This window comes from Podarcis vaucheri (assembly GCF_965113315.1).
Source record: "Podarcis vaucheri genome assembly, chromosome: 7".
NCBI lineage: Eukaryota > Metazoa > Chordata > Lepidosauria > Squamata > Lacertidae > Podarcis > Podarcis vaucheri.
Window position 1 is genome coordinate 33,727,391 of NC_138765.1, and position 15,024 is coordinate 33,742,414.

Consider the following 15,024-nt stretch of genomic DNA (forward strand, 5'->3'; position numbering starts at 1 on the left):
AGGTGTGCATGGACAAAAACAGATCACCTGCTGTGCCAGCCCCAGTGATCAGCTGATTGTCTGGGCTTTCAAAGCCCTACACACAACACTTGTAAGCCCCCATGATTGGCCAAAAACCTATTTAGAGTTTGCTATCAGTCCAGTTAAGGCTCTCTGGTTTCCATCTCCATTCTGAGCTGTGCATGGTGCTACCAACTTCCTTGGTTCTGCCCATCGGAGACATGACCTCTGCTTCATCTGACAGCATTCCTGGAACCCCCTCCTTTCTGGCCATCCTAGAACTTGACCTTTTGCTGTGTCTGCCTGTGCATATTGGAACTGGACTCCTGTTTGCTGACCTGCCCTTCCAGACATCAACCTAAAATTAAATGACTCTGCTTACTGCACCCTGGGCATGGAACCCATTGTTATTTCTCCCACTGTAGCTGTGCCACTACAGACCCTTTCCCCAACAGAGACTGCTGCCTCAAATAAAACAAGAGTGCAATCCAGTTCTTCCTTGGAGGCAGTCTTGCTGGGAAAACCTGGGGTTCCTCAGACCATGTCAGGGGTTATTTAATTAGAAGATCAGTAATGGTAGACAAGCTTCCCTGAAAGACAGCTCCCCCCCACCCCCACCCCCACCCCCCGTTGTGTGAAAGTAGGTGTAGGGAGTGCCAGGTGTGTTTTAGGATGTGAATTTAGTTAATACAGGGTGGCAATGAAGCCAACTGTCCTAATCCCCATGTTGTGTGAAGTAGGGTATGAGTGGAATGTTTCTGGAATCCTCTGCAGCTCTCAAGAGTCTTTAGATGTGGAAAGAATTCTCTTAAGATTTAAAGTTTGAAAGCTCCTGCCTTGGAGGAAGACTCTACTGACATGGGGAACAGGGCTGTTAAAGAAAAGAATAATGTAGATCCTAATAAACTGCTGGTCAATTGTTAAAAGGGCCAAGCAGGTCAATAAGTTGATAGTAACAACCTATCATGCCTTTCACTGAGCGAGTCCAGAATTGTCTTGTCATTGACATGGTCTGCAATTTACAGCACAAGCTGGTGCGTGCTTCCTTAAAAAGCCCTTGGGCAGCTGTGTCTTGTAGAGAATCACCATGTAGGGAGAAAGACAGATCCAGTGTCCTGCTGCCTATGGTCATTCAATTGGAAGCCTCAAATCATAAATACAAATGGATAGAGATGTGGCACCCAGCTGTAACCAGCGCAGGTCTTGCTGAAAGTGGCTTCACTGTATACAGAGGCCCCACGTTTCCCAGGAGGCGCATTTTCGTGGGTGCAGCTGCTGCAGCATTGTCAGCACTGGCGTGGAAGCCCCATTACGCCACAATTGATTCTCAAGCTCTGAGCTAAAAGAAGTAATAAATCCCTCAACTGCACAGACTCCCTGGTTGAGTTATGGCTATCATTTGTTTCGTAGTGGGAGGAGGATTTTTTTTTAAAAAAAAAAAGCAGGGCAAGAAATGCACCAAAAAATGAAAGAGGGTTGGTCCTTTGGCACACAGCACTGACAGCTGGCACAAAGGGCTGGAGCATGGGACATCTTCCATTGACAGTTTGAGAAGTGATGGGTTGGTATTTCGTTTCCTGGGCCACTTAGGAAGCATTCCAGGGTAAGAAACCAGAGGCATGCGTCTTCTGTCCCTGGTAGCTCCTCCTCCCTCTCCAGGGGAAACCCTGTTCATGTTATTTTCAGAGCTGCTGTGTTAATGGATATGATTCTATGATTTTGCAAAAACAAAACAAAAAACAAACCCACAAAATAGATAAAAGGGTGAGGGCAAGGAGCAAATAACTATGCTGGAAGCAACCTGTCCTGATCACCACTGAGCTAAAATAACGTCATGCAAAATATTTCTCTTACAATTTTATTGTAAGACCTCCTCTAAAAGCACCTTCTATCACCTTTTTGGTTGCTGCAACTTTCACCACCTTTCTTTCTCTACCTCAGGCTTCCTCATACTCGGCCCTCCAGATGTTTTTGGCTTACAACTCCCATGATCCCTAGCTAGCAGGATCAGTCAAAATAAAAAAATTCCTTCCAGTAGCACCTTAAAGACCAACTAAGTTAGTTCTTGGTATGAGCTTTTGTGTGCATGCACACTTCTTCAGATACACTGAAACAGAAGTTGCCAGATCCTTCTATATAGTGAGAAGGTGGGGAGGGGTATTACTCAGAAGGGTGGTGGGAATGGGAGATTGGCAGATAGCTGAGAGAGCCTGTTGACGACTCTTAACGACTGTAATAGGTCTTACAGGAAAAGGCAAGGGGTGAGAAGGTGAGAAATGGCTTAGTCATGTATAATGAGATAAGAATCCAATGTCTCCATGGTTTTAGGTTTGGTAATGAGTTGCAATTCAGCAGCTTCTCTTTCCAGTCTATTTCTGAAATTCCTTTGTAGTAAAACAGCTACTTTGAGATCTTGTATAGAATGTCCTGGGAGATTGAAGTGTTCTCCTACTGGTTTCTCTGTTTTGTGATTCTTGATGTCAGATTTATGTCCGTTTATTCCTTGGTGTAAGGTTTGGCCTGTTTGTCCAATATAGAGAGCTGAAGGACAATGTTAGACGATGAGCAATTAAATAGTCCCGAGAACGCCAAAGAATAAACGGACATAAATCTGACATCAAGACCTATTACAGTCGTTAAGAGTCGTCAACAGGCTCATCTCAGCTATCTGCCAATCTCCCATTCCCACCACCCTTCTGAGTAATACCCCTCCCCACCTTCTCACTATATAGAAGGATCTGGCAACTTCTGTTTCAGTGTATCTGAAGAAGTGTGCATGCACATGAAAGCTCATACCAAGAACTAACTTAGTTGGTCTTTAAGGTGCTACTGGAAGGAATTTTTTTATTTTGACTATGGCAGACCAACACGGGTACCTATCTGTAACTAGTAGGATCAGTGTTCAGGGATGATGGGAATTGTAGTCTCAAAACATCTGGAGGGCCAAGTTTGAGGAAGCCAGGTCTACCTCCTGCTGGTGCCCATTTCTCCATCTACCTTCTTTCCCCCCCTCCTCCTGCCCCCACCCCCCGCCCGGCCAGATGGCAGTTGCCCCCCCATCTACCTTCTTAAAGTATTTGTCCTCTGTTACCTGTCTTGCCTTTGTTTTTCCCTTCCTCTCACCTTCCTCTCCTTTGCCTCCTTGCATGTTTTCAGTCCTTCCTCTGCTATATTTACTGTTGCTTCCCCTCCCCCCAACCCTTTCTATCATCAGCTGTCTGCCTCTAGCTTCTTTCCTTGCACCTTCTTCCATATTCTCTTTACCTTTTCAAACATTTCTCTCCTTTCTTTTTTCACCTTCCGCTTCCTTTTACCTGTCAGCAATGTCTCCCTCTCATTTTCTTTTATGCTCTGCTCACTTTAATTCACCTTAACTGCTACTTCAGTTCACCTCTCTGTGATCCTTGGCCCCTCCTAATGTCAGCTTGCCTGGGGGGAAAAAAATCAACAGGATTTCTTGGGGAGGTCACTCTCTTAACTTAGGCAGCAGCTGTTCTTTGTTGCCTCTTTGCGGGATGCTCATGTTTGAAGAAACTTATTTCTCCCACTCTGAAGCAACACATCGTTGTTCCCAAACAAGAAGTTTCTTTTCTTCTAGTTTGCAAAGTCTTTTCATTTTACAGTTCTTTTTAAAAAGCAACTAAATATGAATACTCCCAAATCAATGCTGAAATACTGAAGATGCAGTCCTGTGTATACTTGAGTGAGCCCTTTAAAAATAAACGGGCCTTACTTCTGAGTAGACTTGCAGAGGATTTGCTTAGGAATTCAATTAAGGTTAAGTAAGGGTCTCCCTTCCTGAGGAGCCAAATCTCCCCTACCTTTCCTGCATCCCCCCCCCCCGCCATCTTTTATGGATGCCCTTCCAGCTGCACTTTTCTTGTGTCAGCTTACTTAAAATCAAATGTATCAAAAATAAATCTGGAAAAGTTTCAATATCCTCATAACCTATTATAGGCAGCAACTGTTTGCTGCTGTCTAATACCACTTGCCAGTAATTTTAAGTCCCACATTCATTTAAGGCCCAGTTCTTTCAGTGCAGTGCCCATTTGCTTCCCCAGTCTAAAGGCACTGTGCCCATCCCATTCTTTAGAAGCAAAGAGCAAGGGGTGTTCTGTTCACTGGGTCACCGTCTTAGCTTGCTTAGCTATGTTGTTCTGCTGTGCCTTCAACCCTTCACCTTGCTGATCTGCACTGTACTTATCTGAGCATGAAAGATGCTGGCAGAAACCATAATCCAAGTTCAAGTTCTTCATCCAACAAGATCCAGGACAGTACAGCGATACCTTGGTTTTCAAACGTATCCATTGACAAACATTTCAGTTTTTGAACACCGTAAGCCCAGAAGTAAATGCTTCAGTTTTCAAACACACCTTGGCAGTTGAACATACCACACGGCTTCCATTGAGTGCAAGATCCTGAGGCCTAACTGTCAGCTGTTGAGTTTTTGGTTTTCAAATGTTTCAGAACTTGAACTGCCTTCCAGAATGGATTACATTTGAAAACCAAGGTACCACTATACTTAGCTATATGAACTAATGGCCTGAGTCAGTATAAGACAAGCAGCAACTTGCCTTCCTAAGGTCCTGGAAACAGAATTCTAAAATCAAGTGTGGCTGATATGATTGCTTTGCCACCTTCAGTTCAGTTTAACTTAGCCATAGGTAATAGTGATCAGCAGAAAAGAGCTGACATACGCAGATGAGATAGCATCCGAAGTTACAAGGGGAAAACACCAGAGTAAAACCATAATTAAAATATTATGTCTGTCAACCTGTTGCAGGGTGATCATGCATATAATTGCAAAGCATTAGGAGGAGAAGTAGAAGTAGTCAACAAAAAATGGATACAGAACCAGCCCAATAACAAATATATCTGTTTTGCCGAACCTCTACAAAATTTACCCACTCTCTCCAAATACTTGTACTGTCCAAAGATCTTCAGCTCTTGAGAGGTGTGTCATTTGAATCCTCTCATGGCTCATTGCCCTCATGGTGAATAGAGATGCCACCACACCATCCTCCATGCTCTAGGAGGAATAAAAAAACAACCTTCCTCCCGCCACATAGGCAAAGCTTGCTAAGTGAAAAACACCCCAAACCCTTTGTTAGTTAGTTTGCTGAATTTAAGCGGAGCTGATGGGTTTATGACTCCACTTGGCAGCTGAGCACAGATTCAGGAAGCCAGCCGAAGGAGTTGAGAACATTTGTAATGCTGCTTTTTAAGCATATCAAATACGCATTATCTCATTAAAAGTGCCCTGGCCTATTAGAACTCAAACAGTTGCTTGGAATGCGCTGTGCACAAAGTGTGTGTTTATGTTTTGTTTTTATTTATTTATTAATCCTGGGCTCTTGACAGGCACTTTGATATGTTGTAATAATAAGTTAAAAATAAGCTCATCAAATTAGGGGAAATATTAACAAGTAGTGCTGGAAGCTCTTAATATTTTAAAAGGATTTTTTAATTAAAGTTTCAAGAACAAAGGGGATAATTCTCCAGAAAAGGAACCAGCTGGTTTATACTGTTTTGGTATCGGGTCTGACATAATGGTTTTATTCAGAGAGAGTGCCGTGGGATGATTTCCATGAAGAATTTAACGGAGAAATGATTTTCAGGATGGAAAATCGACTCTTTAATTGGGGCCTTTAAAAAAAAAATCCACATTGTCTCTGTCATCAGTATTCCTGCTGTCCTGTTTCTTAAATTGTCTGTCAACAGTCATGTCATCCAGGCCTCAGGAACTTGAACTACAAAACTCATAGCCTTGGGCTGTGACCTATCTTGGTGCGTTACCTGGGACCATGTGTGCTTAGACCTCAAAGCACTCTTCAGATGTGGAAGGGAATGCTGCTGCACAACAACAGCCACCGTCTAAAACATATCGATTCACAAGCACTGGGAAGCCTCTGGATTGGGCAGGCCTACTATGTGGACTGATAACCTGACTTTCTGCTCTTCACTGGTCAGCACAACAGAAGGAGATGGGGCTGTGTGTAGCATCCACCTCTGTGAATATGGCAGGCAGCAAGAGGCCTCTGGTTTGGCCAAATCAAATATACTATAAACTCTAGAAGCTGCCCCAGCCTGCCTGACAGAGCAATGCCTTATGCCAGCTGTTCTGGCTCCAGCAACTGACCTTAGGGATCCTAAGATGGAGAGAACATACTCTAGTTCTGGGTTTTGAGAATGATAACCACACAACTTTGGTCTGATCATGATATCACGAGTACCAGAAACTTAGTCTGATTTACCCATATGAAGATGCTGGAAATGGTTCAATGAATGCAGAGTGTTATCTGGAGAGCTCCTGCTTTTGAAGAAGATTGCCTCAGCCACAAATTAACCACTATTCCTCTCAGCTTCAGGGTCTCCCTTCCTAATTATGGAGAGAATACCACTGGCCTGCCTTAGAAGGCTGTTGGAAGGGTTCCTGAGGTACTTTATGATAAGCACTTGAGCATTAGACATACATACAGTAAATACTTAAAACTAATTCTGTTATTACTCATTCTGTTCTAAATGGAACTTGGGCTTTTGGAAGGCCAGTAAAGGATCGTGGTTGTCACAGTTGAACTCTGCCTAGACCTTGAACTTGAACTGTCCTCAGAGGAGGAGCAAGAGGAGCAGGACTCTCCAGCAAATCTCCATAATGCCAATGTTCCTGAGGAGACCTTGTCCTAAGGAAGCCTTGCCTCACATCAGCTGCCTGGATTCCTGGACTACTCTCGCCTCACCCAGAACCACAGGGATAGAGGAGGCAATAAGCCAGGCAGAAACTTCAGAGCCAAAGTGCCCTGCAAGGCTACTTGGGAGGAGGCTGAAGGTCACTGAAGCACCTGTTAGGATCAGGGCCTGTCAGCAAAAGAACCTTCATTGCTGAACCTCTAGCCTTCCTCACATGGGGAAATGCATAATGGACTCCACAGAAGTGATTAAGAAACTCACATGTCCATGGCTTTCAGACACTGTTCCTGTCCCCCAAGTGGCTGTAGCAATTATTTGCCAGTTTGGCTTGTTCCTTTTCAAAATGCAGACAGAATTGTGATTTGGGTTATTTCTGCCCCGAGTACCAGCTGTCACACACAGGGATGCAATTTGTACTTACGCAATGTGTTTGCCTCACCGGCTTGACACAGTTGGGCAACAGATGGTCATAAGAAATCTGAGTTGGCGTGAAGGAGAGTGTCTTTCCTCCTGGAGTTTACAGCAGTCATTTCAGGCCCTGCTCATTGAGATGGTGGCTGAATTGTTCAAAAACCAAGATTCTACCAAGCCATATCATAATTCAGGCTCAAAGTGTGTTAAAGATTGCTTCCTTCGCTGGATACTGTTATAATATTTTAAGGTGCACAGAGAGATTCCTCTTAATGATACCATCCATGTACTAGATTCAAGCAGCAAATGTGGGGAAAGAGATGTTCTCAGTGGATCCCACCTCCTTAGGGATCTCCCTTGCTGGAGCATTTAAGTTTGTGTCCAGCTTTTATGCACACCCAGTGCCTTGCTCCAAACCTAGCCTCAATTCCAGATGACAAATGATGATCTGCAAGCTTTATTCAGGCTTCTGAGTTCTATTTGTGGCTCCCCCTCTTTTTAAGACTGTTTGAAGTATTGGGAATAAGATACTGATGCAAGAATTCTCCTGCACAATGTGGCCTAGTGCTTCACCATAAACCTCAATATACCTACCAACATTACAATTCCAGAGATGCCAAATCCTGAGCACCTTTGGACCAAGTGTCTTAAGTTGTACCTGTTTGGACTGGCCTTTGGGGCTGTGGATTAGCTCAGCCCAAAGCCTTTGGCACAGATTATGCGGGAAATAATCAAGATAACATTGTGACAATATGCCCTTGTGGTAAATATTCCAGGACCAAGCCAGCTGTCTCATATTGTGAAAAGGAGAGCTCTGCTGATTTGACCAAGGATCAGTCTAGAGCAGGGGTAGCCAACATGCTGCTCTCCAGAGATTGTTTTCCTACAACACTCAAGTTTCCTGACCATTGGCCATTGTGTCTGGAGCTGATGGGAACTGTAGTCCAGCAAACACTAGAGGGCGCCATGTTGGATATCTCTGGTCTAGAGAAGAAAAAACTGGCAGAACCAAAGAAGCAGATGAAAGCTTGTCAAGTCATTGTGGGATAAGGTAAGGACAGTGCAGGGAACAGTGCAGGTTTACAGGTACATTTTTAAAATCCCTCTGCTGGGTCTGACTGAAGGCCCATCTAGTCTGGATCCTGTTTCCTGCAGCGACCCAACAGCTATCCCAGGCAAGCAGGGCAAGGAGGCAATAGCTCTCTGCTTGTTCCCCAGTAGTTGATGTTCAGCAGCAGGCTGCCTTGACTCATGGTGAACCTAGAAATTGTGTTTAGTAGCCAATAATGCTTGCATACTTCATGAATATGTTTACTCATTTTTTAAAGATGTACAGTAAGCTCGCAACTTACATCCAGGGATCATGCCTAAAGCCAAAATTGTGCATAGTCAAAAACATATTGGGTGCAATGCATGTGGGATTGCTGAAGTCTTTTTTCCTGGATGCCCGGCCCCTTTCCACCCACTTTTAATTTATTTATTTTTTTGAGAATATTTTGCCAAGAGCCTGAAGCTGAATGCACACAAGTTAGATTCACATAAGTTGCAAGCTTGCAACATATGACATAACAGCTTCGCCTAAAGTAGGAAGGCAATCTGATGAGCTGCTTCAATACCCTAATGAGAAGTGTATAGGGCTTAGCCTATAAGAGACTGATGTATACCTAAGATGGTATTGGGCCTTGCAAATATTTTCCTCTCTTCAGTTTGAAGAGGACACCCAGGGAGTGGATGTATTGGGGGGGGGGGGGGTTTGCTGCTGGCATAGTATTGTGTGACCCGAAGTGTCCAGATATAGGACTGATGAGTTTGACGCAACAGTGCTGTAAATGTTCAAGTGGAGATGACCTGTGCCTTCAACCAGAAGTCTTTTGAAAATAAAATGACAATATTTATCATTCGGTTTTAAAGCTGAGCTGCTTGAGACAAATAGGTGTTCACCATGTAAAGCTGGAGAGAGCCCCTTGACGAACGCATCTGCAATGCTGTTCTGTAGTGTGCATTGTAAAGTTAACAGGCTTTTGTTGGTGCCTTCTCAATAAATAGTGCCGCCTTTTGATGGCACTCCAACATCCTAAAGTGACACACTACCACAATGCAAGTCAAATTAATTCTTCACTTCCCTTTATCTTCTTCCCCATGTTTTTCGTCCTTGATCCTCCTACTTTATTTGCTCTAATAGCTTTGCGTTAATAGAGTCAGCTTGTACAGGAAGATAACCTGTGGCAAGCCACGGATCCCGTTCTCTTTCTGCACAGTAAATGCTGTCAGCTTTACTGAATGACTTTGTGTGTGTGTGTGTGTGTGTGTGCGTGTGTGTTGCTTATTTAGAGGTGGGGCCTGCAGCAAAACATTGCAGTGTGGAGTACAGTACTTTTGTTTAGGATTCCAACTACTCCGGTCCATGAAAAACCCTCCATTCAGGTTTTTCATGCCCCTGTCCTCATTTCACTGTTTTTGGGTCTGGTTATTTCCCCGTCAGTATTTCTGTCCTTGTGCAAACCTTGGGATTTCCCCAGCCTGCTGATACCTCTCTTTTATGTGTGGGCGGTGCTGTTTTGGCTACACAAGCAGCAATAATCACAGACTGAACTTGGAACTAGAGGAAACCCCCCTAATGTTAATAGTGATTTAATAGTGGTTTAATAGCAAAGGTGAGCAAATGCACCCATTCCGTTCCTATATCATCCTTTACTACTCAGCCCTCCCTTACTGCATTCATTGCCAAACTCCTAATGCTTTGGGGGTGAGGCCTTGGATATTGAAGAGATGGTAGAGTTTGGGAGGAAGGGAGAGAATAATTTCCCTTGCACCAGCCTTGGATAACCCCACTTCCCACCCCTTGAACCCACCCCTTGAGCAGGGCCCCACCTAGTGCCAGCGGCATAGACAAGCAGCAATGAGAAGGGTGCCAGTCTCTGTCCCCAGGGCCACCCACCAAAGAAGCGGACTTCTTAGACAGGAATGGCAATAAAGTGTTTATTGTTTGGGCTGAGAGTTTGCGTGAGCAGCAATGGCACTGCTAGTTCTGGACCAGATGATCTCCATGGTCTCCTCCAGCTCTGCAATTCTATGATATGTTTTTCCGTTCTGGTTCAGCTCTAACTTGTTTGCAAAACTCCCACCTTCCTTGTAATGGTTCTAGTGGTTGCTCGTGCGTAAATCGGCACCACCACTGGCTGGGTTACCTGGGTGAACTCTCACTGTCCGGACAGCCATTCACCCGTGGCTGTCTCAATCGCTGGCAGAATCCGTCAGTGGGCATTTCTTGAACTTCTTCCAGCATAAAAGTTATTTGACGCCTAGTCGCCGCTTACTCTCCCTGCGCGGAAGCCTTCTGCGCAAGGAGGGTGTGGGCAGCGGAGGACCAGTGCTCTCCCTGCTGGTCTCCGGCGAAGACTCATGGAGCCACCTCGCCGATTCCCCCATCTGCCCCCCTTCTCCACTAGTGCTACACTGATTTCCTTCCCCAGAAGATGGGCTGCTTCTCTCCCTCCCAGGACGCTCTCCGGAATCCCTCTGGACTCCTCCCTCTCCCTCTGGCTCCGATGGCAGTTCCCTGACATTCCTGCTCCCAGTCCCTGGTTCAGCCCTCAAAGACTGAGGAAAATGCTGCAACTCCTATCTCTGGGGACTGGAGATACTTTGCTGTGAGATACTTACAGAAGAAGAACCCAATTAATATTTTTCAACAAGTGTTATCAACTGATGGCAATGAAGGCAGTATTTTTGGTTGCTAACATAATCTATTTCTGAAATATGGAAAGGGGGAGACTTTTGGTCTTTTCTCTTTTTTAATATGCATGTTAAGCAACGGAAAGGATTACATTCATGAATCAGTCATTTTTAAGTCGTTTTTAGCCATGGGCTATTACGAATAATTGTCAGTTATATATGCCACTTGGCACATGCACACACTCTATGGCATAAGCAACAATAAACTAAATAGAACCAAATATTAGACTGTGACTTGTCAAAAATTTAAATAGATTATGTTATAAAAATGAAAATGTCCAACATGTCAACAAGAGATAATTCAAATTACCAAATTCTTCTGAAATGCTGTGGAATACAAGATTACTGTATATAGAATTCAACTTGCAGATAGCTAAATCAATCATTTGTCTATTCTTCTGTTTTCATTAAAGCTGCTGCTGCCTTGGTATTTTTGTGTTTTGCCACCTTGATGGAACACTTGTGAACTGTTTCCTTCAAGCTATGTTCAAGCACACTCCAGATTTCATTGCACTCCTATTTGTTTTTAGTTTTGTGAGCTTGTGGCTGAGAAGGGGTTTCAACCAAGGACAGTAGGCTTATATTATAGACAGTAAAATGAGCATTGCATCGAACTCCACTACCGGCATGATGAAAAACAAGGACAAAGCAAGCCATTTCATGGAGAAAGCTGCCTTGGGTGCTGTTTATGTTGAATGTCAGAATATAAGCTATTGCAAAAAGAACAATAGTGGTGCATTTTTTTCCAAAGCAGAATTGTGTTTTTTTGCCCCAGTGGAGGGTGGTGTCCCACTAACGCACTAATGCTCAAAGCCCCATGCCCGAGCGAAGGGTCCTAATGCCCAGTGGCAAAGCACATTCTTTTCTTGCAGATGATCTACAGTTCAGTCTCCAGTGTATTCCATTAGAAGAATCAGGTTCTAGTTGGTGATATGAAAGGACTTCTTGCTTTAAACTCTGAAGAGCTGCTGCCTGTCAATACTGGTCTCGGTGGACAAATAGTCTGACCTGCTATAAGACAGCTTTCTATGTTCCTGATTCCACCCACCTTCCAGATTTGCCTGGTCTCTTCTATCTGTTCTGTTGCTCCCTTCCAAGCTGCATTCCCTCCCCCTTGCTATCACCTCCAAGGATTTTTACATTAAAAACAAACCAATATATCAGGGCGAAAGGTCACTCACATTTCTGCCATGTATCGTTTGAGCCTGAACTGCCTTGTGCTAAATGACTGTGTGTCAGAAAGAACATAATATTTCAGCTTTGGCAAACTGTCATCACTTTGCTGTGCCCTCCCAGGGGGATGAGCGATATACTTTCTTGATGGCATTTACAACAAAGCCCCCAACCTTGTAGAAGCCAGAAACACAAATAAGCAGACTAAGGACTCATCCAGCCCTTGCCCTGAAACTTTCCCCCAAGGAAACCCGATCTCTACTGCTGAATTGGAGCAAATGCCAACTGAGTTTGGCGTTTGCTCTGATTTATCGCTAAAGAACAGGTTTTCCAGGGGAAAGTGGAGAGGCAAGGGCAAACTAATCAGACCTGTGCTTTCTAGGCAAGGGACAAGCACAAGTTTGTATGAGCCCTAAAGTTGGATCCTGGAATATGTGTGAAGAAATATTCAATTTGCTTCTAAGCATGCACAGACTGCCTTCCCCACACTATGAAGCACCTCCAGCTGCATTTTTTTAGAGCAGGTCTTCCAAGACCTTACAAAACTAGAGCCTAGAGTTTGCCCTTAAGTTGTGGGTGCCTAGGGATGGTGGTGGGGCAGTTCAGTTTGACCCATTTCCACATCCATTTGCATATATCATCATCATCATCCTCTTCCTCCATGCAAAAATTGGTCCAGGTAACCACCCACTAAGAGTGCCTCAGTATTATATGTACTTCTGTGCAAACCATTTTGGTTGGAGAACTACATCACAAAATCTGTAAGGAAGTGAGAATAACATAGGTTTGCCTGAAAATGCAAACTGAATACATCTTCTAATTCAACTTCATATTTTGCCTTCAGCTGATGATGCCTGTGGTGGAACACTTCGGGGGCAGAGTGGGATTATTTCGACCCCCCATTATCCTTCAGAGTACAGCAACAATGCAGACTGCACATGGACCATTCTAGCAGAGCCTGGGGACACCATCGCTTTGGTATTCCTGGATTTCCAACTAGAAGACGAATACGACTTTTTAGAGGTTACTGGAACTGAAGGGTCCTCCCTATGGTAAGATGATGGCTATGCTTTCTTATATCTGTGGGTTATCTGCCAGTATTTCTCTCAACTTTGGTGAATCTGTGGGGAAAGAAAACTCCAAGCCTCTACGTGTGTGTCCTTGCAGACTTAAATCAGACAGATCTCTCAAGGCTTCCAAAATTAGTCTATTTTTAATGCAGTGTTTCATTCTCGTTGGTTGTTTTCTTTTAATACAGGCTTTATGACCTGTATTATGTTTTATATTCTATTTCTGCATACCACTCGCGTACACTTTGATGTAGAACAGCAGATGAGTTCTGAAATAAAATAAATAAATAAAAGTAGAGGTATTTAAAAAGGGCACTGCAAGTCTTAAAAGCTGCAATATATCATAGGGGTTGAGGCTTTGATAGTCTGGGACTATCTTTGATAGTCTGGGTCCAGATTTTTTTAAGGATTTGTGGGATGTATCTCACATTAGTTACACTCAGAGTAGACACACTGAAATGAATGAACATGACTAATTTAGATTTATTTCAGTGGGTCTTCTTTTAGCATAGCTGATGTTGGATACAACCCTTTGCTGTTAGTGTTTGTGGAGTGCAGTTAAGTTCTGATTTTCCATACCGCTCACATTGGCATACAAATTTAATTGTATCTGTGCATTTATGATTTTAACTCTGAAATGAAATGCAGGGTGTCATCTATGATGCACTAAAGTTTTGCACTTAAAGGGAAGATTTCATGGTCAGGATTTGCAGCTTGTTATAGTCACTATTAAGAGCTTTTTAAAGCATGCAGTAATGAGAAATATCTAGATATTTTTGATAGCTTGGTTAAGCTTTGCAGCAATGGGCTTCTGTCTTTGATTGATATCCTTGCTGATGATTTCCATAGCAGAGAGCTAGTTAAGAAGAATTTAAAGTGTAGGATGTAATGGTCCGTAACCTTGCTTTTTAGAATGGTGTTATTATTTTAAAATGGGTTGCTGCCTCTGTTATGGGAACTGTGGTGATCTTGCTAAAATTAGGTTTTCTCTGAACTGTGGCTTGGGATGAACCTCAGGGTCCTGTAGACCAGTCAAGCTCCCTTCCCTCTGGAATGGTACCATTGCCTCTGTCCATTTGTCTCTGTAACCATTGGTGGTGCTAGTTAAGTAATTAGGGTACACAATCCCTTGTTGACTGGGTGAAACTCTGACCTTCTGCCACGGCACCTCATCCCCACCCCCAGAAATTGTGAAGGGGAAGAAGATATTTGTGCTGCTGGAAATGTCCCACTGTTTTAGATTAAGATGTACCAGCAGTAACAGGAACCATAAGACTTTTGAAGCCAGGTGGTCTCAGTGTTGGTACGATGCTGTAACAGAGGTACATATTTCAGGTTTCCCATAGTCATCTGGTTAGCCGCTATGAGCACAGGATGGTGTACTAGATGGGTCATTGGCCTGATCCAGCAAGGCACTTCTTATGTTCTAATGTTGTCATGTTCAAACAAAATGGGGGTTCTTGCAAAGGGAATGCAAATGTGTTTTGGGGAAGAACTCAAAGCAGATTTTTGTTTTCTAACTGCTCTGGAGGATTCAAGGGTGCGGAAATAGAGTGAGACATGGAAACTTTAATTGCAATCAAATAATATTTAATCAAATGGGAAGATGAAAGGAAGATACGTGAAGCAATTGGAAGCAGCCATGTGTCTTTTGTAGGATATTGCTTTTGCCTTAATTTCTAATGTGTAAGTGTACCCTGGGCCCGTGTGACATTGACAAAGTATTTTTTATCAAGGCCCCCACTTGGGCTGCAGCGGCTGCTGACTCCAGGGCTTTACATGCAGGATGGGAATGCAGTCTCTTCAAAGACAAGGTCTTCCTTTTGGGCTCTGATGGCAGGATTAGCATTTTGTCACCTATCTCTCCCGCTCTCCCCTCCTGCTGTGTTACAAGACACTGTGACTGAGAGATACCCAGAATAAAAGATGCAGAGAATCATTCATGAAG

The 15,024-nt window shown here is 43.7% G+C and overlaps 1 protein-coding gene across 4 annotated transcripts in view; it reads left to right on the forward strand.

Moving 5' to 3' along the window:
• The window catches only part of CSMD2 (CUB and Sushi multiple domains 2), a 492,929-nt gene that overhangs the window by 152,908 nt on the left and 324,997 nt on the right, over nt 1–15,024 (forward strand). For all 4 annotated transcript variants that reach the window (XM_082233181.1, XM_082233177.1, XM_082233182.1 and 1 more), the window contains exon 5: nt 12,851–13,058. In XM_082233181.1, the coding sequence (XP_082089307.1) occupies nt 12,851–13,058 (208 nt within the window). The remainder of the gene's footprint in view (nt 1–12,850; nt 13,059–15,024) is intronic.